General features: G+C 42.0%; 1 protein-coding gene across 17 annotated transcripts in view; it reads left to right on the forward strand.

Annotated features, from left to right (window-relative positions):
• lrrfip2 (leucine rich repeat (in FLII) interacting protein 2) overlaps positions 1–27948 on the forward strand; it is a 59703-nt gene that overhangs the window by 12885 nt on the left and 18870 nt on the right. For 7 of the 17 annotated variants that reach the window (XM_021606789.2, XM_021606839.2, XM_021606780.2 and 4 more), the window contains exons 3-17: positions 14725–14811; positions 15123–15185; positions 17864–17926; positions 18021–18062; positions 18294–18371; positions 19066–19149; positions 23280–23345; positions 23687–23776; positions 24283–24342; positions 24720–24776; positions 24895–24936; positions 25675–25746; positions 26151–26267; positions 26761–26802; positions 27174–27305. In XM_021606789.2, the coding sequence (XP_021462464.2) occupies positions 14725–14811; positions 15123–15185; positions 17864–17926; positions 18021–18062; positions 18294–18371; positions 19066–19149; positions 23280–23345; positions 23687–23776; positions 24283–24342; positions 24720–24776; positions 24895–24936; positions 25675–25746; positions 26151–26267; positions 26761–26802; positions 27174–27305 (1095 nt within the window). The remainder of the gene's footprint in view (positions 1–14724; positions 14812–15122; positions 15186–17863; positions 17927–18020; positions 18063–18293; positions 18372–19065; positions 19150–23279; positions 23346–23686; positions 23777–24282; positions 24343–24719; positions 24777–24894; positions 24937–25674; positions 25747–26150; positions 26268–26760; positions 26803–27173; positions 27306–27948) is intronic. The other 10 variants (XM_021606873.2, XM_021606862.2, XM_021606894.2 and 7 more) reach the window with 4 other exon arrangements.

The following is a 27948-nucleotide window of genomic DNA, read 5'->3' on the forward strand; positions in this document are numbered from 1 at the left end:
TCCATGTGCTTGTGGAAAACGGTACACACACACTAGTCTATTAGCCTCACTAATCCATTTTAACAGTGCAAAAATACGCCCTAATTTTTACTTTGAATCCCACCATTTTGTTTTCTTAGAGGAAGGTCCAATTAGAATCTGACAGTTTAAGCCAAAGCATTGAAACAATTTTAGTTGGCTTGCGGTGCTCATAGTCACATAAACCTCAATGTGATGGTTGTGCCACTCTGCTCGCAAAGCTGTCATAGACAGCAGCTGTTTAGTGAAAGACAGACCTTCCGCATGATTAGTCAATAGAAAATATCGAGAGGCTTATGACCAAAGGGTGAGTTCACCGACCCTAATCGAGAGTGGAAATCTCCAGAGATGGCTGAAGACTTCTGACAGATGCACTGTGGGTGAACCGCTCGGCTGTAACATAAGAGAGGCAGAAGAGACATTTGATTAAGGAAAACGTCCCACATGGCATGCATGTTTGCACAACAAAGGCATGTTTTTTTCCCCCCAATGCTATTTTTTTCCCACTCAACAGGAATAGACCTACTGGTGGCCCATTCTGGCACCACAGATAAGCACTGGCTGGAATGTTGACTGTTTGTTTGCAAGGAGATACTCTGTAGCATACACCATACCATTGATGCAGCATATTTTTGTTGAAGATAAGTGGTTTTCTGATATGGTGTTTGTAGATGGTGGTGGTGTTGTCATAGCAGAGTAGTCAGTCAGGAGAAGCTGGTGTGTCTCTCTCTCACTTTCACACTCACACACACATATTATGGGCCTCAATGGGGGGTGGCGGGAGCATGGTCTACTTAAATTAGCCACTGCTGCTGAGGCGCTTTGCAAAATTAACCCCGTTCCCCCTCTACCTCTGGGGTAAATGAGGTGAAATTGGGATATGCTTTCACCCCTCCAGAGTAGACTACCTATGTCATCTTTCAAATCCATTGCTGTGCTTGTAGAGTTATATGCATCTGCCTTCCTGCATGCATGTTGATTGAAAAAATATTGACTGCCATTGAATGATTGCATATTTAGCGACTGGTGAACCAACACCACATCTAACTTTGTTTAAAAGCCTTAAGGCCTAGTTTATCCTCCCAAATTCTTCTTTGTCACTGTGTTTGTCCACTGTCGTTTCCCCTTTTTGAGGTCCTTAAATTAGCCTCTCTAAACTGATGGTTAGCACATGTTGTTGGGGATGAGGCATCCCAAGCACTCTACTAAGGACAGTATTATAGAGCTGTGACTCATGTGGAAACTGGTCAACCACTGCATGTGGTACAGTAGCTCTCTGTCACAGGTCTCTCAGGATAATTTATATTTGGTCTCCACAATTTTGTTCTGTTTATTTGTTTGGAGTTGGTCTCCATTGTGTTGCAGATTACCAGTACACACTTCTATAGCCTGCAGCAGAGTGAGGTGCAGATTGTATGCTGTTGTGTAGCCTAACGTGCAAGGGCGCGTTGTAATGCCAACCACCGCTTTTAGCGTGATCCTATCCTAACATGGCATTGCCTTATCATAAATGAGCTCATTGAGGCGGATTGGTGTTCCTATGCTTCATGAACTGAAATAAAATATTCCAGAAATGTTCCAAATGTACAAAAAGCTTATTTCTCTACAAATGTTGTGCGCACGTGTTTACATCCCTGTTACATCCCTAGTGAGCATTTCTCATTTGCCAAGATAATCCATCCACCTAAACGGTGTGGTATATCAAGAAGCTGTTTAAACAGCATGATCATTACATAGGTGCAGCTTGTGCTGGGGACAATAAAAGGCCACTCTAAAATGTGCAGTTTTGTCACACGACACAATGCCACAGATGTCTCAAGTTTTGGAGGGAGTATGCAATTGGCATGCTGACTGCAGAATGTCCACCAGAGCTGTTGCCAGAGGGTTGAATGTTAATTTCTCTACCATATGTCGTTTTAGAGAATTTGGCAGTACGTTCAACCGGCCTCACAACCGCAGACCACGTTTAAGGGATCGTGTGGGTGAGCGGTTTGCTGATGTCAATGTTGTGAATAGAGTGCCCCATGGTGGCGGTGGGATTATTCTATGGTCTGCATACTCCCCAGACATGTTACCCATGTTTGAGATGCTCTGGATCGACATGTTCGACTGCGTGTTTCAGTTCCCACCAACATCCAGCAAGTTCACACAGCCATTGAGGAGTGGGACAACATTCCGTAGGCCACAATCAACAGCCTGATCAACTCCGTGCGGAGGAGAAGTTTTGCGCTGCATGAGGCAAATGGTGGTCACACCAGACACTGACTGGTTTTCTGATCCACGCTCATACCTTTTTTATTAAGGTATCAGTGACCAACAGATGCATATCTGTATTCCCAGTCATGTGAAATCCATAGATTAGGGCCTAATGAGTTTATTTCAATTGACCGAGAGCCTTATATGAACTGAATCTCAGTCAAATCTTATATTGTTGCATGTTGAGTTTATATTTTTGTTCAGTGTACTGTGTATACAGGGCTCCAGACTGCAACAAATTATTGAGTCGCATTTTGCGACCAAGCCTATTTCGCTTTGGCCCCCCGCTGTGATGGGCAAACCACTATCTGTCTCCCCTTACGTGCACCCCGAAAAATGCTTTGTTTGTTTTAACATTTAAAAATGCAATTATGGGGGGGGGGACTTTAGTGTTGTCCCTGTTGAAGAGGGGAGAAGAGGGGAGCATTTCAGCTTTTATTGCATCTCTCAATATTGAGCTAGTAGCTCACTGTTTTATAACCAAGATATCTGATATGGCTTTTGAGATATGGAGCTTGCGAAATGCACATCGGCCATTGCGAGTGCATATGTAGTTTTTTAGGACTTTACATTTACTGTTAGAGTAATACATGGCTACTAGCAGTGGGTGTTATATTTAGAGTTAGAGATCATCAACCTAATGTGTTATAATTTTCCACTTGCTCAGGTGGTGAACTGGCCCTGAGTGAATGAATGAATCAAATTTATAAGGCCCTTTTTACATCAACAGATGTGCTACACAGCAACCCAGCCTAAAACTGGGTTTCAAACAGCAAGCAATGCAGGTCAAGAGAGGGGGGGAGCCACAGCATAGTAGACTATATGATTACAGACATTGACCATTTAGCTCATTCACCGTCAAGCCGCTAACACCTCTGATCACAGCAAAATTACCTTGTTCCTCAAAAGAACAGACATGGAAACAACCATACATTCACAGTAAAGTAAATTATACAACATCAGAAATTCATACAGATTGTCCCAAAACAGAATAATACCAGAAAGCAACCAGAATCCAAACACTCTAAGATAACATTCTGTATACCACATCCACTCACAGTAACAGGATTCATCCAATGGCATTGAAGAGTACACCACCTCAGTTATCGGCTTCATCAATAAGCGCATTGATGACGTCGACCCCTCAGTGACTGTATACATCCCAACCAGAAGCCATGGATTACATCTGCATCGCGCTAAAGGCTAGAGCTGCTTCTTTCAAGAAGCGGGAGACTAAACCGGACACATATAAGAAATCCCACTATGCCCTCAGACGAACCATCAAACAAGCAAAGCGTCAATACGGAATTAAGATTGAATCCTACTATACCGGTTCTGACGCTCGTCTGATGTGGCAAGGCTTGAAAACTACAGACTACAAATGGGAACCCAGACGTGAGCTGCCCAATGACGCGAGCCTACCAGATGAGCTAAATGCCTTTTTATGCTCGCTTCGACGCAAGCAACACTGAAGCATGCATGAGAGCACCAGCTGTTCTGGATGACTGTGTGATGACGCCGATGTGAACAAAACCTTTAACCAGGTCAACATTCACAAAGCCGCCAGATGGATTACCAGGACGTGTACTCCGAGCATGCTCAACTGCTCGGCATCTGACCGTAAGGCGCTACAGAGGGTAGTACATCACTGGGGGCCGAGCTTCCTGCCATCCAGGATCTATATAGTAGGCGGTGTCAGAGGAAAGCCCATAAAATCGCCAAATACTCCAGTCACCCAAGTCATAGACTGTTTTCTCTGCTACCCCGAAGCCATAAGACTGCTGAACAATTATCAAAATCACCACTGGACAATTTACATTGACCCCCCCCCCTCTCTGCCTTTTGTACACTGCTGCTACTTGCTGTTTATTATCTATGCATAGTCACTTCACCCCACCTACATGTAATACTTACCTCAACTAACCTGTACCCCTGCACACTGATTCGGTACCGGTGCTCGCTGTATCTAGCCTCGTTATTGTTATTCTTTTTACTTTTTTTATTACTTTTTATTTTAGTCTACTTGGTAAATATTTTCTTCACCAACAGTGCAGTTCAAGAAGATTTAAGGGCTTGTAAGTAAGCATTTCACGGGAAAGTCTACACTTGTTGTATTCGGCGCATGTGACAACGTTTGATTTGAGAAGACAACTGGTTTGATGCCGATTTGTAAAATTATGAGGAATTATCATAGAACACTATCAAACCAAAAGCACAGAGACCCAAATAATGGTGAATTACGCCTTAATTACTGTGAGACTTTAAAACTCTATAAACGTACACTCAGAACCAAAAAGGCACAGTACAACAAGAAGCAACTGACACTAATTGAGGAGTCCATAAACACAAACAACTTCTGGCAAAATTGGAAAAAGTTCAATCAGAGGAATTTGCAATTACAAAATGGTGGCATATAGACAGCCCATTTTAAAACACTCTACAACACCGTTCAAATTGATGCAAAAGCAGAACAATGGCAAATGAATGAAGTTGAATGGATTAGAAAAAGCTATAAAGGACAATCAAAATCCATTTGACTCTCCAATTACTGACCAGGAACTCTAAGAAACTTCAGGCCCTCAAAAAAAACATGCTTACCTGATGGCATTCTAAATGACATGCTGAAATTCACTAGTGCAAAATTTCAATTGGCTATATTAAAGCTGTTTAATTGGATCCTGATTGTAGGTTATTTCCCCGACATCTGGAATCAAGGACTCATAACCCCAATCTTTAAGGACTGAGACAAATATGTCCCTAACAATTAGAGGCATTATGTGAATAGTAACCTGGTGTTTTCTGGGTTTTCTGTAGTATTATAAATGTATGCGTTCTAAACTTTCCTAATAAGCACGTCTCGAGTAAAAGCCAAATTGGATTTATACCCAAACATCGCATGACCAATCATATTTACATCCTACACACCCTGATAGATAAACATGTCTACCAAAATAATACCAAAATGTACGCTTGCTTTATCGACTACCAAAAAGCATTTGATGTTATTTGGCATACAGGACTGTTCTACAAAGTAGTTTAAGAAGTAAATATTACATTATTAAATAAATGTATACTGTCAATACGTGCAGCATCAAAATTGGCAAGAAAATAAAAACATTTAACCAGGGTTGCAATCTGAGACTTGCACTCTTCAAAATTTACATCAAGGAATTGGCTACTATTCTGGAAAAATCCTCAGCCACTGGTGTTAGTCTCCACAATTCAGAGGTTAAATGCCTTCTCTTCGCAGATGACCTGTACCTGCTGTCACTCATAGCACATGGCCTACAGCAGAGCCTGGACCTGCTAGAGCAGTACTTAAATCCTCAAAACACAAATAATGATTTTCCAGAGAAGATCCAGATTTGAGGGATTTAGACAAGTTCTCAATTGGTACAATATTATATAGAGTACTGCACACACTACAATTATTTAGGTTTAAAAATAAGCTCAACTGGACAACTTAATAAGGAAGTGAATGAACTGAGAAAGTGCACAGGCGTTCTACGGCATTAAAAAAACATTCAAATTAAAATACCTATAAAAACAATTGGCTGAAACTAATTGAATGTGTCATTGAACCAATTGCACTTTGTCAGCAAGGTGTGGGGTCCAATTACAAAACAAGATTTCACCCAATGGGACAAACACCCCATTGAAACCCTACATGCAGAGTTCTGTAAGACTGTCCAGAGGAAAACTACAAACAATGCATGCAGGGCAAAATTAGGCCAGTATCCACTAATAATAAAGACTCAAAAAGAACAATTACGTTTTGAAAACATCTAAAATACAGTGAACCCCTCATATCATTACCAAGCCCTGCAATGCCAAGAGCTGTGCAAAGAAAAAAGCAGTGGTGTAAAGTACTTAAGTACTACTTTAAAGTATTTTTAGTTAAGTAGATTTTTGGGGTATCTATACTTTTACTTCACTACATTCCAAAATACAATATTGTTATTTTTACTCCATAAATCTTCCCTGACAACCTAAAGTACTCGTTACATTTTGAATGCTTAGCAGAAAAGAACACGTGGTAATCCCGTCTGCCTATGGTCTGGCGGACTCACTAAACATAAATGCATCTTTTGTAAATAATGTCTGTGTTGGAGTGTGCCCCAACACAGTAAATGTTAAAAACAAGAAAATGGTGCCGTCTGCTTTGCTTAATATAAGGAATTTGAAAGGATTTATACTTTTACTTTTGATACTTAAGTATATTTTAGCATTTTCTTTTGATATTTAAGTATGTTTAAAACCAAATACTTTTACTCAAGTAGTGTTTTGCTAGGTGACTTTTACTTGAGTAACTTTCTATTAAGGTATCTATACTTTTACTCAAGTATGACAATTGGGTACTTTTTCCACCACTGGAAAAGTCTCCTCATCCAGCTGGTCCTGGGCTGAGTTCACAAACCGTGTTCTACTAACACACTGAAGCCTCAGTACCAGAACATCCAAACAGAGTAAACCAAATTACAACCAAGTCAAAACTACATTACTTATTGGGAAACACAGCACAAAGTAAAATGCATTGCTATCTGGACCTAAATCGATAGTACACCATGGCAAACTATTTGACAATGGTTAGTGATCAAAACCGAGAGAGAGGTCAGGGTTGCATAACCGCAGGCAGAATAGATGAAACTGGGGCAGCAGGTAGACTGAGGACAGCCAGGAGTCATCAGGCCAGGTAGTCCTGAGGCATGGTCCTAGGGCTCAGATCCTCTGGGAGGGGAAAGAGAAAATTAGAGGGAGAACACTTAAATTCCAACACAACACCAGATAAGACAGGAGAATTACATCAGATATAACCGACTGATCCTAGCCCCTCGGCACATAGTCTATTGCAGCATAGATACTGGAGGCTGAAAGGCGGTTCAGGGAACATTGTGGCCCCGTCCGACAATACCCCCTGACAGGGCCACCCAGGCAGGATATAACCCCATCCACTTTGCTAAAGCACAGCCTCCACACCACTAGAGGGATATCAACAGACCCATTTACTACCCTGAGACGAGGCCCACGATCTCCACTGCACGAGCCCGAGAGGACGCCAAACCGGGCAGGAAGATCACGTCTGTGACTTAACCCACTCAAGTGACTCACCACTCCTAGGGATGGCATGGAAGAGCACTAGTAAGCCAGTGACTCAGCTCCCGTAATAGGGTCAGAGGCAGAGCATCCCGGTCTAGAGAGGGGAGCCGGCCAGACAGAGACAGCAAGGGTGGTTCGTCCCTCCCATGCCTTGCCCGTTCACCTTCGCACCCCTTGGCCAGAAGAGATGAGTCGTCAGTAAAGACTTAAATGTCGAGACCGAGTCTGCGTCGTTCACATGGATAGGCAGACCATTCCATAACAATCTAGCTCTATAGGAGAAAGCCCTGCCTTTTAGCTGTTTGCTTAAAAATTCTAGGGACGATAAGGAGGCCTGCGTCTTGTGACCGTAGCGTACATGTAGGTATGTACGGCAGGACCAAATCGGAGAGATACAGTAGGTAGGCGCAAGCCCATGTAATGCTTTGTAGGTTAGCAGTAAAACCTTAATCAGCCCTAACCTCAACAGGAAGCCGCTGGTGTAAGATTATCACATTTTTTTTGTTCTAGTCAAGATTCTAGCAGCTGTTTTTAGCAGTAACTGAAATGTATGTAGTGCTTTATCCAGGTAGCCAGAGTAGAGCATTGCAGTAGTCTCTATTAATAAACAAATTCTGGACCCCCTATTTTTACAGTAATATAAATATCAACAGTAGCCTAATTGTCAACCCAAAATTCATGACAATCACTGGATTAGGTTGCATCAAAATATCTTGAATTGTGCATTCCAGCTTGAACATGTTAGAGGAAACATCTCAGTAGCTTATTGTACTTCTAAACAAAACACTTGGAATTACTTTAAGACATCGTAAGATGAATAGGGTTGGCGGGGTAATTGTACAATCGTGTAACTGATGATTATGGAGGAAGACAATCCTAAAAAATATAATCAAAGTCATGAACATTTAATTTGAGGAAGAAACCTGTTTTAATCAACTTAATTTTCAAGCTCCACAAACTTTACCCAAAAGCAGTGAGAGTAAGCCTGGTTCAGATCTTACTACCTACATTGACCAGAGGAGACGAAATTAGAAACTTTCAGAATTCTGTGTTGTGAACAGAGGCGGGTAGTGTAATTAAAATCTGTACTTAAGTAAAAGTACTGTTGCTTAGATTGACATTTACTCAAGTCAGCGTAACCCTCTTAAGAAACTACTTAAGTAAGAGTTTATAAAAAACGTATATGGTCAGAAAACTACTTAAGTACCGGTTACACATTTTTTTACATATTTCTGGTAAATTGTGACAGAAAACAAAAAGATCGACTTAGTGCAATTGAGTTGACTTTAATTTATATTTTAAGTATGCCAGTACCATCTTGCAGATGTCCTCCAGCACAGGTAGGCTGTGCAGTTTCAATTGCGGTCTTATTCAAAGTTGAACTAATCTTATCAATGTGCTCGATTTCATAAAAAGGTCAACGTTACTCAAGACATTGGAATCATTTCATAATTTCAATAGCATTCATTTAAATGAATTTCACTAATTTAAACTTTGAGAGCCAATAGACTTGAGTTTTGATGACAAGCTATGTTGAATAGATTTCATTGGTCAAGACAACAAATCTATGTAACTAAAGTGATTTGGTCAAATGTAACAGATAAAAAAAAATAATACTTTCAGACATTACTTGAGTGCATGTACAGCCTGACTACAATATTTTATCTTGATACGTTAATAAATACATGCTGTGTTAATTTAGGCATGTTTACCTGGCTATGTACCATAGATCGCAAGCTCATAATAAGTCAATAGAGCTAACTGGCTAGCTATTACTGTTAGCTAAGCATATACAGTTGAAGTCAGAAGTTTACATACACTTAGGTTGCAGTCATTAAAACTCATTTTTCAACCACCCCACAAATTTAACAAACTATAGTTTTGGCAAGTCGGTTAGGACATCTACTTTGTGCATGACACAAGTCATTTTTCCAACAATTGTTTACAGACAGATTATTCACTGTATCACAATTCCAGGGGTCAGAAGTTTAGATACACTAAGTTGACTGTGCCTTTAAACAGCTTGGAAAATTCCAGAAAATGATGTCATGGCTTTAGAAGCTTCTGATGAATTGACATAATTTTTGTCAATTGGAGGTGTACCTGTGGATGTATTTCAAGGCCTACCTTCAAACTCAGTGCCTTTTTGCTTGACATCATGGGAAAATAAATCAGCCAAGACCTTAGGAAAAATAAACTGTAGACCTCCACAAGTCTGTTTCATCATTGGCAGCAATTTCCAAACACCTGAAGGTACCACATTCATCTGTACAAACAATAGTACGCACGTATAAACACCATGGGACCACACAACTGTCATACCGCGAAGGAAGTAGACGCATTCTGTCTCCTGGAGATGAATGTACTTTGGTGCGAGAAGTGCAAATCAATCCCAGAACAACAGCAAAGGACCCTGTGAAGATGCTGGAGGAAACAGGTCCAAAAGTATCTATATCCACAGTAAAACAAGTCCTATATCGACATAACCTGAAAGGCCGCTCAGCAAGGAAGAAGCCAGTGCTCCAAAACCGCCATAAAAAGCCAAACTACGGTTTGCAACTGCACATGGGGACGAAGATCGTACTTTTTGGAGAAATGTCCTCTGGTCTGATGAAACAAAAATAGAACTGTTTGGTCATAATGACCATCGTTATGTTTGGAGGAAAAAGGGGGAGGCTTGCAAGCCGAAGGACACCATTCCAACCGTGAAGCATGAGGGTGGCAGCTTCATGTTGTGGGGGTGCTTTGCTGCAGGAGGGACTGGTGTACTTCACAAAATAGGTGGCATCATGAGGTAGGAAAATTATGTGGATATGTTGAAGCAACATCTGAAGACATCAGTCAGGAAGTTAAAGCGTGGTTGCAAATTGCTCTTCCAAATGGACAATGACCCCAAGCATACTTCTAAAATTGTGGCAAAATGGCTTAAGGACAACAAAGTCAAGGTATTGGAGTGGCCATTACGAAGCCCTGACCTCAATCCTATAGGAGGAGGCCTACCAACCTGACTCAGTTACACCAGTTCTGTCAGGAGGAATGGGCCAAAATTCACCCAACTTATTATGGGAAGCCTGTGGAAGGCTACCTGAAACGTTTGACCCAAGTAAATTATTTTAAAGTCAATGCTACCAAATACTAATTGAGTGTTTGTAAACTTCTGATGAAAGAAATGAAAGCTGAAATCAATCATTCTCCCTCTTATTATGACATTTCACATTCTTAATATAAAGTGGTGATCCCAACTGACCTATGACAGGACATTTTTACTAGGATTAAATGTCAGGAATTGTGAAAAACGGAGTAAATGTATTTGGCTAAGGTGTATGTAAACTTCCGACTTCAACTGTAGCTACAAAGAATCGTTAGGTAGCTACCCGTGAATTGAGATCTACCTTGCATAATGTTCGATTTAGGTAATTTTTAAATGATTATGATTCACATAAAGCTAGCTGATAGTTATGAAGTACAACTTTGCTTTGTGTATATCTTGGTTAGTCTATTGCCATTGTTCTGGCTGGCAGAAAGTTCAGTGAATGGGTAAGTCCATAGTAAGTCAATAGGGATAACCAGCTAGATAGCCACGAAGAATTGGTAGCTAGCTACCCATTAAAAATGAACATCTACCTTGCATACCATCTGCTCTTTCAGTTTAGCTGGCTCGCTTCAGTCAATAATCTACTCAGTGTCCTTCCTTCAAAATGCATACAAAATGAACCCCAAACGTTACCAATAAACTTATCCAAACAAGTCAATCAACGTTTATAATCAAACCTTAGGTATCCTAATACGCAAATAAATGATACAATTTAAGAAGGAGAATCGTTATTGTCTTTACCGGAGAAAAATACCAAAGAAGACGCTCTCATTGACGCGCTTGGAAACACTACAGCCAAAATGGAAGCCACCTAGAAAAACTAGCAAATTTTGGCAAATTTTTCAAAAAAAACAGCCTGAAACTCTTTCTAAAGACTGTTGACATCTAGTGGAAGCCCTAGGAACTGCAATTGGGCCCGATTTTGAAATCAGTGTAAGGATGAACACATTTTTGGGGGGGATGGTTTGTCCTCTGGGTTTTGCCTGCCATTTCAGTTCTGTTATACTCACAGAGATTATTTTAACAGTTTTAGAGAAACGTTAGTGTTTTCTATCCAAATCTACCAATTATATGCATATCCTAGCTTCTGGGCCTGAGTAGCAGGCAGTTTACTTTGGGCATGCTTTTCATCCGGACGTCAAAATACCGCCCCCTATCCCAAAGAAGTTTTAACAGCTTCTACCCCCAAGCCATAAGCCTACTGATCAAATGGCCACCGGACTATTTACATTGCCCCCCACCCCCCATTTGTTTTGTGCACTGCTGCTACTCACTCTTTATTATCTATGCATAGTCACTTCACCCCTACCTACTTGTACAAATTACCTTTAACCTGTACCCCCGCACACTGACTCGGTACCGGTACCCCCTGTATATAGCCTCATTATTGTTACTTAGTTTTTTACTTTAGTTTATTTGGTAAATATTTTCTTAACTCTTCTTGAACTGCACTGTTGGTTAAGGGCTTGTAAGTAAGCATTTCACAGTAAGGTCTACACTTGTATTCGGCGCATGTGACAAATAGTTTTATTTGAGTTTCTAGAATTGATTGTAGCTCAATAAGTCTACTTTAAGATGATTTGGACATGAAGCGTAAAAAAATGCTAATATAAGGGATATTGACTTGCATTGGATTTGTGCCACAATTTCTAAAAAGTTAGCATTTGGAGACGGTGGCCAGGTAAACCAAAGCATGGATTGCTGTCTTGTCCATAAACTGCTTACAGAGTAAGAAAGGCAACCAATAGGCCATTTTGTAATTTGGGTGAACTATTCCTTAAGCTTTTTCCTCCTAAACAGATATCCCAGTGTGTGGTGATTAGTGCTGTGTGGTGGGGTTGCTCTCTCCATAGTATTCTGTTCTTGCCTCCTTCACTCATGCTGCCAAACATACCCTAGTAAAACTGACTGTCCTAGTGATTCTTGACTTTGGCGATGTCATTTACAAATAGCCTCCAACACTCTACTCAGCAAATTGGATGCCGTCTATCACAGTGCCATCCTTTTTGTCACCAAAGCCCCATATACTACCCACCACTGCGACCTGTATGCTCCCGTTGGCAGGTCCTCGCTGCATGTTCCTTGCCAAACCCACTGGCTCCAGGTCATCTATAAGTCTTTGCTAGATAAAGCTCTGCCTTATCTCAGCTCACTGGTCACCATCGCAACACCCACCCGTAGCACACGCTTCAGCAGGTATATTTCACTGGTCATCCCAAAAGTCAACACCTTTTTGGCTGTATACACTGTATACAGATTTTTCTATTGTTATTGACTGTACGTTTGTTTATCCCATGTGTAACTCTGTGCTGTTTTTGTTGCACTGCTTTGCTTTAGCTTGGCCAGGTCACAGTTGTAAATGAGAACTTGTTCACAACTGGCCTACCTGGTGAAATAAAATTGTCCCTTGGGGATATTTTTGTACCTCTCACACAATTGGGTGTTTCCCCAGAGTAAGGGCCCCTGCCAGGAGGTCGCCGGCGCTAATGACTAGGCATGTAACAACGATTCACTGATACGCATTGGTTCAAATGTTTAACACCGTACTCAAACCGGACGTGCCTGTAAATTGATTTTGTCCCCCCACACCAAACGCGATCACGACACGCAGGTTGTAATAGCAAAACACTCTGAACCAATTATATTAATTTCGGGACAGGTCAAAATGCATGAAACATTTATGGCAATTTAGATAGCTAGCTTGCAATTGCTAGCTCATTTGTCCTATTTAGCTAGCTTGTTGTTGCTAGCTAATTTGTCCTGGGAAATAAACGTTAAGTTGTTATTTTACTTGAAATGCACAAGGTCCTCTACTCTGACAATTAATCCACACACAACGGTCAACTGAGTCGTTTCTAGTCGTCTCTCCTCCTTCCAGGTTTTTTCTTCTTTGGACTTTATATGGCGATTGGCATCTTACTTTCATAGTGTTACCACGACGACCGGCAGAACTCAGTTCATCTTTCAATCACCCACATGGGTATAACCAATGAGGAAATGGCACGTGGGTTTTTGACTTGCACCACTTTCAGCATCACAAATATAACCGACTTCAATTTGAGCACCTCGTTGGTGCGCATTTTGTGCGCGAGCGGTGTGGTCAGCATGTTAAGATATGAGTGCATCGGTCCACGGGACCCCAAACCGATCCAAGTGCATCGGTCAGAAAATATATAGCCTAGTTGTTAGAGCATTGGACTAGTAACCGAAAGGTTGCAAGATTGAAAGATCGAATCCCCGAGCTGACTAGGTAAAAATCTGTCGTTCTGCCCCTGAACAAGGCAGTTAACCCACTGTTCCTAGGTCGTCATTGTCGTTAAATAAAGGTAAAATAAATTACAACTGCTGGTTCACAATTTTATTTTATTTTTTTTCACATTTTTTGGGGGTTGTTGCTCATATTACTTTCTACCTCCCGAAAATGCCTAATCTTAAGTATGTAACCATTTTGACAGTCATTGATCAATAAGTCATTTTGTATGCCAAACAACCCGGGGGAGTCTTGCATCATTCCTGTGGGGGCAACATTTACTGCTGCCTTGTTTCGATTGTTCAGGTTCACCATAAGTAACAGTTTTGGTAGTTTTGCTTTACAATCATTGTATATGCTCATTTTTTGAAATACAGGGTTAAGTTGATAATTCCATAACGAGGATAACAATCACTTTTTCTACCAAGCACTTCGCGGGAGGAAAGTAGAAGTTCACTTCGTAAAAACTTCCAAATAGTCTAAACCGTTTGATTTTTGAGATGGGGGTGAAATCCAAAGTTGTGCTATATATTCATTGGCTATGTCATAGCAAAATGTAAAGATAAATATTGATACATTACTAGCTCAAACACTTTGAATCTGCAAAAATGACCAATTAATTAGTGGGTGATGATGATTTCGCATCAAAAGTGGGGGTACAAAAAGCTAACATGGGCAATTGCCCAATTTCTCAGCTCAGGTGCCTACATACACCATAGACAATTAGATGTACATAATTTGCACACACACCAACAAACAGAAGTCAGCTCAGACAGATCAGAGGCACACATCATGAGCTCCATCAGCAGCAGATTTGAATGTGTTTATGTAACAAATGTTAGTGTGATTCACCGAATCGCATTGATCGGTTCCTCTTATCAAACGGAATCGTTTCAAACTAAAACGTATTGTTGCTGTATCATATAAGAGCCCATATACATATCAAATCGTCTTTAAAGGGGAAGATGCACATCCCTACTAATGAATTTTTTCATGTTTTGTCCCACAGGCGGAGGCCAGGCTGGCTGCAAAGAGAGTGGCCAGGGCGGAAGCAAGGGACATCCGAATGAGAGAACTCGAACGGCAACAGAAAGAGGTGTACACTCTGTCACACACACACACACACACACACACTTAGTGATACAGGTACAGTCAATGATTCAACACTGATTAATTCAAGAAAGAGATCCTGCCATTTCTCTTGTTGAACCAGAAAATGTTGGGGTATACGAGTGCTGCATGTTCACAGATCAAATCCAGTTATCTGTATAAACCATCTTTCACGTGTACTTTTCTCTTTCCCTTGTATGTAAGTGATGAACCTTGTGTGACTGAGTCTAAATCATATAATATGGTAGTTGTGTGTTCAACTCCATGGCACTCCCTCCCTCCCCCTGTTCTGTCCAGCTCTCCTCTCGCCACTCCTCATCCAGCAGCAGGAAAAGCTGGGGCTCGATCCACCAATGGATGGTAATGTTAGGCCAGGGAGCATGGGCCTCTCTCTGTACTAACACAGCCTGCTCTGTTGTGTATGGGAGCTGCCCTCTATCCCCCTAAATGGTGCCCTCTGATGACAGAACCTTGCATCACATTATAAATGTTGTTCTGCAATGTATTTGCGTAGACGACACCTTTATCTGTGGCTGTGCATTGAGAGTTGGCTATGGCCTCATTTGGGTCTTTTATGCTATGCAATGAGGCAATTTGGGGCTAATGTTGATATGCATTTTGAATTAGGTACTTTGGTCCTGTTTTCTGTTCTCTAACCACTGTTGAGTGAGCGTTTCTGAAATAGGCGAGTTCCTAGGGCAGTTGCGGTGACCGTATTACCGCCACACCGGCAGTCACGAGTCATGAAGGCAGTCAAATTCCACGTGACAGTAATTAGGTTTCTCTAAGCTCTGATGGTCATTAGTAGCCTAACAAATGTGCTAACTGCCTGGTACTCAGCACTCTATTGTCCCTCTAATCACTCTGACATCAATGCAAATGTCATGGAAAATCTAATCAAGCACTTCATGAGAGCTCATGTTGCGCAACATTTCTATAGGATATGCAGTTGTGTGAGAAAATAGAGTGATGGCCTCTATAAGAGGATCCCATCAGCTTTCTATCGGCTAAGCCTACTATATTTACAACTGTCCTAATATTAAGCACATTGCTTATCTTTACAACAGGTTGGCATTTACAACAGGCTACCCTGGCTGGCATTTAAATGATCCACGGGATAAGGGTCCTCCATTTGCTATTTAATAGCGTAAATTACATGTTTCGAGACAGGTGCATGATAATGGTCCATTCTAAATCAAAACAAATTTAAAACTCGTTTTTCAACCACTCCACAAATTTCTTGTTAAACAAACTATAGTTAAGTCGGTTAGGACATCTATTTTGTGCACGGCACAAGTAATTTTCCCAATAATTGTTTACAGACAGATTATTTCACTTATAATTCGCTGTAACATAAGTTTACATTTAATCCATGGGTCATAAATTTACATACACTAAATTGACCGTGCCTTTGAACAGCTTGGGAAATTTCAGAAAATTGTCATGGCTTTAGAAGCTTCTGATATGCTAATTGATATTTGAGTCAATTGGAGGTGTACCTGTGGATGTATTTCAAGGCCTACCTTCAAACTCAGTGTCTCTTTGCTTGACATCATGGGAAAATCAAAAGAAATCAGTCAAGACCAAGCCTGGTTCATCCTTGGGAGCAATTTCCGAACGCCTGAAGGTGCCACGTTCATCTGTACAAACAATAGTACGCAAGTATAAACATCATGAGACCATGCAGCCGTCATACCGCTCAGGAAGGAGACGCGTTCTGTCTCCTAGAGAGGAATGTACTTTGGTGCGAAAAGTGCAAATCAGTCCCAGAACAGCAAAAGGCCTTGTGAAGATGCTGGAGGAAACGGGTCCAAAAGTATCTATACAATGACCCCAAGCATATTTCCAAATTTGTGGCAAAATGGCTTAAGGACAACAAAGTCAAGGTATTGGAGTGGCCATCACAAAGCCCTGACCTCAATCCTATAGAAAATGTGTGGGCAGAACTGAAAAAGCATGTGCGAGCAAGGAGGCCTACAAACCTGACTCCGTTACATCAGCTCTGCCAGGAGAAATGGGCCAAAATTCAACCAATTTATTGTGGGAAGCTTGTGGAAGGCTACCTGAAATGTTTGACACAAGTTAAACAATTTAAAGGCAATGCTATCAAATACTAATTGAGTGTATGTAAACTTCTGACCCACTGGGAATGTGATGAAAGGAATAAAAGCTGAAATAAATCATTTTCTCTATTATTCTGACATTTCACATTCTGAAAATAGTGGTGATCCTAAAACAGGGAATTTTTACTAGGATTAAATGTCAGGAATTGTGAAAAACTGAGTTAAAATGTATTTGGCTAAGATGTATGTAAGCTTCCGGCTTCAACTGTATGTAAAGACAAGATTACATCAAGAATAGTCTGATGCGTGACAATATTAGTCTGTAACTTGTGAATTATATATGATGCCCAGCTTAATTGTAGCACAACTAAGGTTGCCAAATTAACTTCTTAAAATTAAGCACATTAATTTGCTTTACAAGGTGTGTAGAGCCTAACTGGCATACATAAGCACCCCGGGAGACCCATGAGGCGGCACACAATTGGCCCAGCGTCGTCTGGGTTAGGGGAGGGTTTGGCCGGCCCGGAATGTCCTTGTCTCATCGCGCTCTTGTGACTCCTGTGGCTAGCCGGGCGCATGCACGCTGACACAGTCACAAGTTGTATTTTTTTAAATAAATAACAAACAATTCCAGAACAATCTGAGAATGTGGGTATCGAGATCCTTTTTCAGGTGAAACGACCCAGCGAAAAGATGTGTGCTTAGGACTGTGTATGCAATGCTGTAGCTAGCTAGTACCTTTTCAATGGAATTACTGTGTGGAAACACAGGTTTCCTCCTTTATCTTTTCTGTGGTTGAACAGCTCTTGTTGCAGTGTTTCTGATGGATTAAAGGAGCTGCCCAGGTTGTTGGAGATGTTTGGACTAACATTAACATCAAGATGTGTTATGCGTGGTTACGTCATCGCATGTAGAGTATTAGCCTTCCTTTGCATCTGTCTCTCCTCTCTAAGTTCCAACGTTCTCCATCTCCAGGCCGACACAGAGAAGGCCCGGCACTCTGGAACTAGTACTAGATCCAGTAGCCATCATCGGCGGGTCTGTATACTTTCTCATCTCTTTCTCACCTTTATCTTATTTCCTGACTTGTCTTGACGTCCTATTTGTCTGTCCCCGTGTTTCTCTGCAACAGGATGATGATGTCATATCGGTCCGTAGCACTGGAAGCTACAGGGTGTGTACATTTACGTATGCTCATTGACGGTGTCATGTCATTATTTTAGTCTGACTATTAATATGGAGGTAGATTTCTGTTGGAAAGTCCACACTGATGTGTGAGACCATTGACCTTGTCGAGACAGCATTGGCTTATGTGTCTCATTAATTGTTAGAATTTGTTAAAAATTGGAATACATCAATGTTCCTTGAGTAATTATGTTGTGGTGTGTGTGTTCTGGTTTTGAAGTCAACCTCTTCATTGCGAGACCTGGGCAGCTCATCTTATAAAAGCCTGGCCAGCACCTCTCATCGAAGAGACCTGGTGGTGCGTCTGTGTGTCGGGTGTGTGCATGTGTGTGTTTCCTGGTAAAGGTGGGATGGATGGCATGACTGATTGTGCAGAAGGGAAATGGGGATGGGTTTGCTGGCCCATAAAAGACCAGTGTTTAATTTACAGCTGGGGTACAGAGGAAGATAGCTGGGCTATATTAGGCAGGGCTATATTCTATGTTGTCATGGGCTAGGCTAACATCCTTGTGGCTTGTAATGACATTCAAACAGCTGAGATGGTTCATCTCTAAAGACAAATTACCAGGCTACCGCAAATGACTCAGCGTGATAGTGTTTAATAAACAATTCGATGTCCATTACTAACCCATTTTCCTAATGAAAAAGACATTTAGCTTATCATTTAACCTCACAGTTTTGCAGTGTCATGCACCAACTGTCAAAATGTAGTTATGACTTGGTGTGCCGTTCGTTCTCACAACTTTTTAGTAATCTGCAGTGCGAACACACTCACAGCACGTCCGTCTGTCACTCCTAAGAGCAGGGGTCTCAAACTCGTTTATCCTGCGGGACCACATCCGGTCTTCCCGCGAGGGCTGTATTTACTAAGACAACCGGCCACATTAAATCGGCTCATGGGCCGCCAGTTTGAGATCTCTGCCAAGAGCCGCCTATTGGCTGTTTTTATCTTGTGGTGGTCATATTTCACATGAACCTTGTTCTCTCCCCAGTCTGACGGCCTGTCCAATAGCTCGGCCCTGAAGAGTAGCTCCTCTGTGAAGGGTAGCTCCTCTCTGAAGAGCTCCCGCTCCACTGTATGTACTTGTCTCTTGCTGAGCTTGTAGGGATTGATTCACAGTAAAAGTGACTTTCATCTGTCTTTTGTTATACACTGAACAAAAATATAAACGCAACAATTTCAAAGAGTTACAGTTCATATAAAGAAGTCAGTCAATGGAAATACATTTCATTAGGTTCTAATCTATGGATTTCACATGACTATCTGTTGATCGCAGATACCTTAAAGAAAATGACCGACTGGCACGACAATGGGCCTCAGGATCTCGTCACAGTATCTCTGTGTATTTTAATAGCCATCGATAAATTGCAATTGTGTTCATTGTCTGTAGTCTGTATGCCTGCCCATACCATAACCCCACCTCCACCATGGGGAACTCTGTTCACAACGTTGGCATCAGCTAACCACCCACATGACCCCATACACACATACACTGTCTGATATCTGCCCGGGACAGTTGAAACCAGGTTTCATCGGGGAAGGGCACAGTTCTCCAGCGTGCCAGTGGCCATCGAAGGTGAGCTTTTTCCCACTGAAGTCAGTGACAACACCGAAATGCAGTCAGGTCAAGACCGTGGTGAGGACAATGAGCACGTAGCTGAGCTTCTCTGAGACAGTTTCCAACAACTTGTTCATAAATTCCTTGGTTGTGCAAGCCCACAGTTTTATCAACAAATTCTCTAAAACAACATTGGAGGTGGCTTATGGTAGAGAAATTAACATTCAGTTCTCTGGCAACAGCTCTGGTGGACATTCTGCAGTCAGCATGCCAATTGCATGCTCCCTCCAAAACTTGAGACATCTGTGGCATTGTGTCGTGTGAGACAACTGCACATTTTAGTGGCCTTTTATTGTCCCCGGCACAAGGTGCACCTATGTAATGATCATGCTGTTTAATCATCTTCTTGATATACCACACCTGTCAGGTGGATAGATAATCTTGTCAAAGGAGAAATGCTCACTAACAGGGATGTAAACTAATTTTAGCACCACATTTGAGAGAAATAAGCTGTTTGTGCATATGGAACATTTCTGGAATCTTTTATTTCAGCTAATGAATCTTTTATTTCAGCTCATGAAAAATGGGACCAACGTGACTTTGCTTTTATATTTTTGTTCAGTATAGTTCAATCAGCCATGTGTTCATTTTAGTTTTCCTCTTTTGTAAACTTGAATGACATTACACACTGATTTCAAATGTGATAGCATGTGTGAGAGTTTTGCATAGTGAGTGGGATAAGAAGAGCTTGATTTAATCGCTTTAATTGCATGCTTTACCAGAAAAGGTGCTTTTTACATGCACATGTATTTGTACACTATACTGCCTGACTCCAGATTTTCACCATCATTAGCTAGTTTTCCATCCAATTGGCGGCACATTTAATTGTATAACTGATCAAATTATGCAAGCATTGTAATTTTGAATTCCGTAAAGTGAGTGTGGGAGAGGTGAAGATATTGTCTATCAACAATAACAAGCCACCGGGGTATGACAACTTGGATGGAAGATGACTGAGGATAATAGTGGACGATATTGCCACACCTGTTTGCCATATCGTCAATCTAAAGTGTGTGCTGGCCTAGAGGGAAGCAAAAGTAATTCCGCTACACAAGAATAGTAAAGTCCCCTTTTACTGGCTCCAATAGCCAACCAATAAGCCTGTCACCAACCCTTAGTAAACTTTTGAAAAAAATTGTTTGACTAGAAACAATGCTATTTTACTGTAAACAAATTGAGACTTTCAGCACGCTTATAGGGAAGGACATTCAACAAGCACGGCACTTACACAAATGACTGATTAGCTGAGAAAAATGTCTGATTTAAAAGATTGTGGGAGCTGTTTTGTTAATTGTGAATTTTGACATTATCGACCATAGTCTGCTGCTGGAAAAACGTATGGCTTTTCTCCCCATGCTATATAATGGATAAAGAGTTACAGAAGACAGATGGTGTAATTTAATTGAAGCCTCTCCCAACATAATCCTGGTAGAATCAGGAATTCCGCAGGGCAGCTGTCTAGGCCCCTTTACTTTTTTCAATTATTTCTAATGACATGCTACTGGCCTTGATTAATGCTTTTTTGTCTATGTATGCAGATGACTCAACACTATACACGTCAGCTACTACAGCGAGTGAAATCACTGCTTCAGTTAGTTTCAGAATGGGTGGCAAGGCATAAATGAGTCCTAAATATTTCAAAAACTGAAAGCATTGTATTTGGGACAAATCATTCACTAAACCCTAAACCTCAACTAAATCTTGTAAAGAATAATGTGGAAATTGAGCAAGTTAAGGTGACTAAACTGCTTTGAGTAACACTGGATTGTAAACTGTCATGGTCAACACATGTTGATACAACAGAAGCTAAGATGGGGAGAAGTATGTCCATAATAAAACGCTCCTCTGCCTTTTTAACAACACTATCAACAAGGCTGGTCCTACAGGCTCTAGTTTTGTTGCACCTGGACTATTTTTTCAGTCATGTGCCACAGGGGGACCTTAGAAAATTAAAATAGGCTCAGAACAGGGAAGCACAGCTGGCCCTTAAATGTACGTGGAGAGCTAACATTAATAATATGCATGTACATCTCTCATGGCTCAAAGTGGACTTCATCACTGCTTGTTTTTGTAATAAGTGTTGACATGCTGAATGCACCTAGGTGTCTGTTTAAGGCACTAGCACATAGCTCGGACACCCCCATGCATATCCCACAAGACATGCTACCAAAGGTCTCTGCACAATCCCAGAGTCTAGAACAGAAAATGGGAGGCACACAGTACTACATAGAGCCATGGCTACATGGAACTCAGGTAACTGATGCAAGCAGTAGAATCAGATACAAATACACCTCATGGAACAGCGGGGACTGTTAAAAGACACACATAAGACACACACTCTACGCACACATACACATGGATTTTATATTGTACAGTGCATTTGGAAAGTATTGTACCACTTGACTTTTCCCACATTTTATGTTTCAGCCTTATTCTAAAATGTATTAATTATATTTTTTCCTAAAATCTACACACAATACCCCATAATGACAAAGTGAAAACCATTTTTAGATTTTAAAAAAATAAATAAAGCAGACACCTTATTTACATAAGTATTTAGACCATTTGCTATGAGACTCGAAATTGTTTCCATTGAACATCAAGATGTTTCTACAACTTGATTGGAGTTCACCTGTGGTAAATTCAATTGATTGGACATGATTTGGAAAGGCACACGCATGTCTATAAGGTCTCACAGTTAACAGTGCATGCTGAGCAAAAAAACCAAGCCATGAGGTCAAAGGAATTGTCCGTAGAGCTCTGCTCCCTATCCATGGAGCTAGTCCACTGTGCCACAATGATGGAGCTAGCATGCAATTATTATTTTTTATTTTTGTCATACAAAGCTGTCCATTTTTGTCTATTCAAACAGCCCCATTTTCAAATGAACAAGCACTTATTAAAATAAGGTGTGGCCAATTAGTGGGCGCAGCCTACACACCTGAACACACTTAACAAGATGGAGGATAGAGAGTTTTGATGTTGCGAACAGAATGTATGATTTTAAATAACCTTCTCAGAACGTTCTTTGAACGTTACTGATGTTTTCTGTTTTTTTTTAATGGAAAGTTTTCTTAATGTTCTGAGAACTGGACTTGAAATTGAACCATGAAGCCTGCAGAAAACGCTATGCTAAAGTACTGAACTCCCATAGAAGACCGTTGTTTGTTAACGTTCTCTGAACAATTTGAGACTATTACTTTAAATAAAACCATGAGGAAACCTTATGGGAAGGTTGTATGCAAAATAACGATAGGACAAACACATTCACCAAGCTCTATGAAACATGGTTCTTAGAACGTTATGTGCTAGCTGGGTTCTATTGGTTATATTTCTATAGCCTCAAAGCAACAAGCTGTTCAATATTTGGCGGGTGTGCTGCCCAAATTCAGTCAGTGTTCAGACAGGAGTAATTGTATAATTTTGTAAACATTATTGCAATTTATCAGGGGGTGCTGCAGGCTTTTCAGCACCACTACTTTCCATGGCTTTGGGTCTTGGGTCACTGTGACCCTAAGTAAGATCTGCTTTGGTAGCATGATTTAACTTCTGGTGTTCCCCCATTCATGTCCCCTCTTCCCTGCCAGAGCTCTGTGTACAACGACCTGCATAAGAAGGCTCCCGTGTCCAGCAGCTCCAGGAAGGGCCTGCTGGTCAGTGTGTGTGTGTGTGTGTGTGGTCTCTCCTAGTGTGAGCCTCTCTGGGCGCGTTGGTCCAACTAACTGGAAGCAGATAATTGGACCTATTACATTGGTGGCCAATGTAACTGAGAAAATCTATTGAGGAAGATGTTTTTCTCTCTCTTTGTGCATGCTTTATGTATTACATAATTGTTCCATAATAGACAAAACGGTGCCCTGTGATGCTTTCAATTTTTGATAGTGCAAAATATAGATGAAAAGGCACGTCACAGCTTTGGCATGCTGTGCATTATTCATTTCCCCCTGTCTCTCTCTGTTTATGGTCATATCATACTATTCCTCTCCTCCTCCAGACTGGCTTGTACCACGATCAGAGGAACTACAGCAGCTTAAAGAACACCTCCAAACTTCCTCCTCCCACTACTTCCACCTATCAGCCTCGGGTTTGTCTTTCTCTTCAGTCCTGGCCTATGTCTAGCCCTTCCCTGTCTCGATTAAGTGGTGAAAGCTAGTTAGTTGAACTGAAACCACTTAAAGAAGAATAGAGTTTATCTACTCAAGTTTATGGGACGTATAAATGGCGGTTGAGATGGCCCTTTGTGAATGGTTAACTACACACAGAGGGTTTTTATAGTGTCAGTGTGTGTTTGCACTCGAAGGTTTACAGTAGTTAGTTATTCATTTTAATGAAATTGCTGTTGGACCTCAATGGCGTACATGCAAAGTACATACAACACCTCATCCATTTTCAGTTGACGGGGACAGTCACCTCACTCTGTAGTCGTATTCACATCTCAGCGCTCTATTCTCAGGGCCCCAGGGACAGAGCAATGGCATTTGTTTCTCCTCACACAGAGGACACTTTCCTACCAACCCCCACCCCTGCTCTCTGTGGCTGTCCCTCTAACTGTCCCACACCCCTTCTCCTTTACCTCTCCCGTCCTCACAGGCCCCATCTGTGGCCTCCACCGCTGGCTCTGGTTCGGGGCTGACGCGCAGCTACAGCCTGGTCAGTGTCACACTCATGCCTTCATATCACCTTCAAAGAAGACCAGACCCCAGTCCTCTCTGTAACATCTGATAGCCATGGCCAGGGTTCTCCCTAGGTCATTTATATTTAGGTCCAATGGTCACCGTGGCCACTTAGTGGGGCCTTAGTTATGCGGTCTGGTGGGCTATGTTTGATAAGATATGGCTTTTTGTCTGATCAGTGCTTTCTACTAAGAATAACTACAGCAATCGGTTGATGCAGGAAATATCCCACTGTTTATATTTAGTTAATATTGAGAAAGGCGTGCTACTCAGCCTGTAAGATTCTCTGACTGAGGTCGTTGCTCCCTCTTGTGCGTTGCTGAGTTCTGGATGCTCTCTCCCTTGTGCCTTCAGGCTTCTATAAATGACGACGGTCTGTATGGCTCGTACACTGGTTCTCAATTGCATACTGTAAGTGTTCCGTGTGTCTATAATTGAATAGTGTTTAATGATGTCACCAGGGCCAGCAGCATACTGGCCTGTCTGTGTCCCCACCATGTCAATGCTGTGTGTGTCCCCCTCACTACAGCCCTCTGAGTACAGCTGGTGCTCCACCCGGAGCAGCCCTGTGGTGAGCCCCATATTCAGTCACACCACATGCATGGTGTCACTAACCTAGTCTGGTGTTGCCATACTCCCAAGCCTGGAACTGAGACTCTCCACCATACTTAAACCCACACACTGCCATTACTAACAGGCTACATACCCACACCCTCTTCCCTAGCCATCCTCACGTCATGCCTAGGGATACATAAATAGATGTTTTGTTGTCACACACTGGATAGGTGCAGGGAAATGCAGTGTTTTTACAGTCAGCCATAGTAGCATGGCGCCCCTGCGGCAAATTAGGGTTAAGTGCCTTGCACATTTTAACATATAGCAGTGACTGGATAGACAATTAATTGCCAAAGTGTATAGTATCTTCCACTTTATTGCGTTTTGAGGTGCCGAGTGTTGCACGCAGTGGTGTGCAGGTCAAGACGATGTAGGCTGATGGGACTACTCTCGTCAATTTGTTCAAGTTCTACTCCGTATTACTTGATCAGATCAGCCTAATTACATGACCCGATGGACCTAAAATGTGGGGCCTTTTTGTATAGTCCAGATACAGAATGCCAGTAGGCTTTATTAGCGTGTGAAGGTCATCACAGCTCGAGAGCTTCAATAGCAAATGAAAACGCTGGAAGTGCATCTGATTTGAAGTGTGTGAACGGAGACTCCCTTTTCACAGTTAGTGAGGTGTGTGCCAAGTGCATGTGGATACAGTACTCTGATAAAGGGGGATCCTGACTGCTCATGCTCCTCACAGAACTCCTCTGATGACGATACTGCCAGCACCGTGTCCCAGGAGCGCTACAGTCGCGGCAGGAGAGACAGCGTGGTGAGACCCTGGGGTTAGGTTAGGCTCTGGAGGGGGGGATTTAATAGAAACGGGCACTGTTGTTTCTAGGGTTTATATATGGGTTATTTACTTTGGATGTCTCCCCTTTTGGTGACCTTTTTTTGGGGATGTGCCTTGCTGCTGTGTTAGTGTGCAGCACTGATATATGTAGGCTTCATTCTATCCTTTTCAATTTCCGTTGAAAAACGGACAACGTATCTATTCTGTTCCTTTTAATTATACATTTTTTTTTATCCTATAGTTGACATTTCATTACACACTGACCCAATGTAGGCCTATGCCCTATGGCTCTCTCTTTTAGACTTTCCATGTTTTCCTCTGACCTCATTTCCTTCCTCTCCCTCGTTCACTATCTCTACCATCCGTCTGTCTCTGCTCAATAGTCGTCTGATTTCTCTGACATCAGTGAGTCGGCCGCTGACTATTTCAGCCGCTCCAACCGCAGGGGCAGCGTTGTGTCTGACCTGGATGACCTGTGTATCCCAGACGACCTGGACGCTGTAAGTTACCCCCCCGTCAACACACTGGCGTGCGATGGAATGCACTGGATTGCGGTTGTGGACACGTAACACGCAGTGTTTTGGGATGATTTCTCACAGCCTGTGTTTTCATACTGATGCCCAATTATGTGCTTGCTGTATAGCCAACTCCTATAGTCATTGTCAATGTGTTGGCTATTTAGCACATAATAGATCTGGGACTAAGCTAGTTGTGAATAGTATTATGGCCGGTTTTGTGTCTTCACAGCATGTGTTTGCTGCAAATAAAGACAATTGAATAAAGTTCTCTGCCCTGAATAACCTGTGTGTCTATGCCTGGTATGATCTATGAACATGCAGCAGTCCCTAACTCATACCCCAGCTACTAACGGATTTGCAGGGTGTGATCAGGTTCGGCATCAAGCACGTGCCACTTTGGATACGAAATCCGTTCATGCTTGCAGATGCCGTTGGCATGTCTGTTTAAATGATTGTTTCCTTATTTCTCTTTCAGCTGGATGAAAAATGTGATAAGACCTTCGTAGACTACAGCCGGGTGAGTACAACAAGCAGGAGCGATATCCAGTGTTCATGTCTTCAGGCCATTTTATTTGTATCGATGACGACCGTGACCAATGTAGGTCTAAATCATTAAATAGGTTTCCAATCCATATTTCTACCTGCGTTCATCGCCACGCCGTTCAGGTCCATATTGTTTGTTTCCTCATATCTTCCGCATAGAGCTGTGGTAATGCCGGGTGATATATATCATCTTAGTGGGCCTGGTTGGAGCTGAATGGGAGGATCAGTTAAGCCAGGGCCCAGTAGTGTCGGTGTTGAATGACAGTCCTGGGGTGTGTCCGTTATGTGCTGTGTTGACTTGAGCTCTTGACTTAAGGTGCTTTGTGTTGTTTATTTTTCTTCTAGCCATCCTCGCGCTGCACCACTCCCGGCCTCTCCCCGGCCACCCTGGCCTCCCTGGGGGGGACCTCCTCGAGACGGGGCAGTGCAGACACAGGCAGCATTGTCGATCCTGACACCAGTCTGAGTGAATTGAGGGTACACACACACACCACCACCAGTCGCATAAACACCATTGCATAAACACAACTCTGAATGCTCAGCTATGAAAAGCCAACTGACATTTACTCCTGAGGTGCTGACCTGTTGCATCCTCTACAACCACTGTGATTATTATTATTTGACACTGCTGGTCATCTATGAATGTTTGAACGTCTTGGCCATGTACTGTTATAATCTCCACCCGGCACAGCCAGAAGAGGACTGGGCACCCCTCAGAGCCTGTTTCTACCTAGGTTCCTCTGCCTTTCTAGGGAGTTTTTCCTAGCCACCGTGCTTCTACATCTGCATTGCTTGCTGTTTTGGGGTTTTAGGCTGGGTTTCTGTACAGCACTTTGTGACATCGGCGAATACATTTGATTGATTACAAGGTTTAATTACAACCTGTTATTATACGGTTAGATAAGTGTGTCAGTACCAATACCAATGTTATCTAAAACACTAAAACCATTCAAATGTCAAATCGATTTGAAATACAAGAGAAGTTACTATGTGTAGTAGTTTATTATTTCCCTCACTACTGTTTTATTTGAGTTCAGCGATGATCTGAAACATCCACACCTCCCTGCTCTCAATACCTTATGTTACATATTGACTCCATGTATGCACGGGGAAGACTGGA

Source organism: Oncorhynchus mykiss, chromosome 1 (genome assembly GCF_013265735.2).
Source record: "Oncorhynchus mykiss isolate Arlee chromosome 1, USDA_OmykA_1.1, whole genome shotgun sequence".
Classification (NCBI taxonomy): Eukaryota; Metazoa; Chordata; class Actinopteri; order Salmoniformes; family Salmonidae; genus Oncorhynchus; species Oncorhynchus mykiss.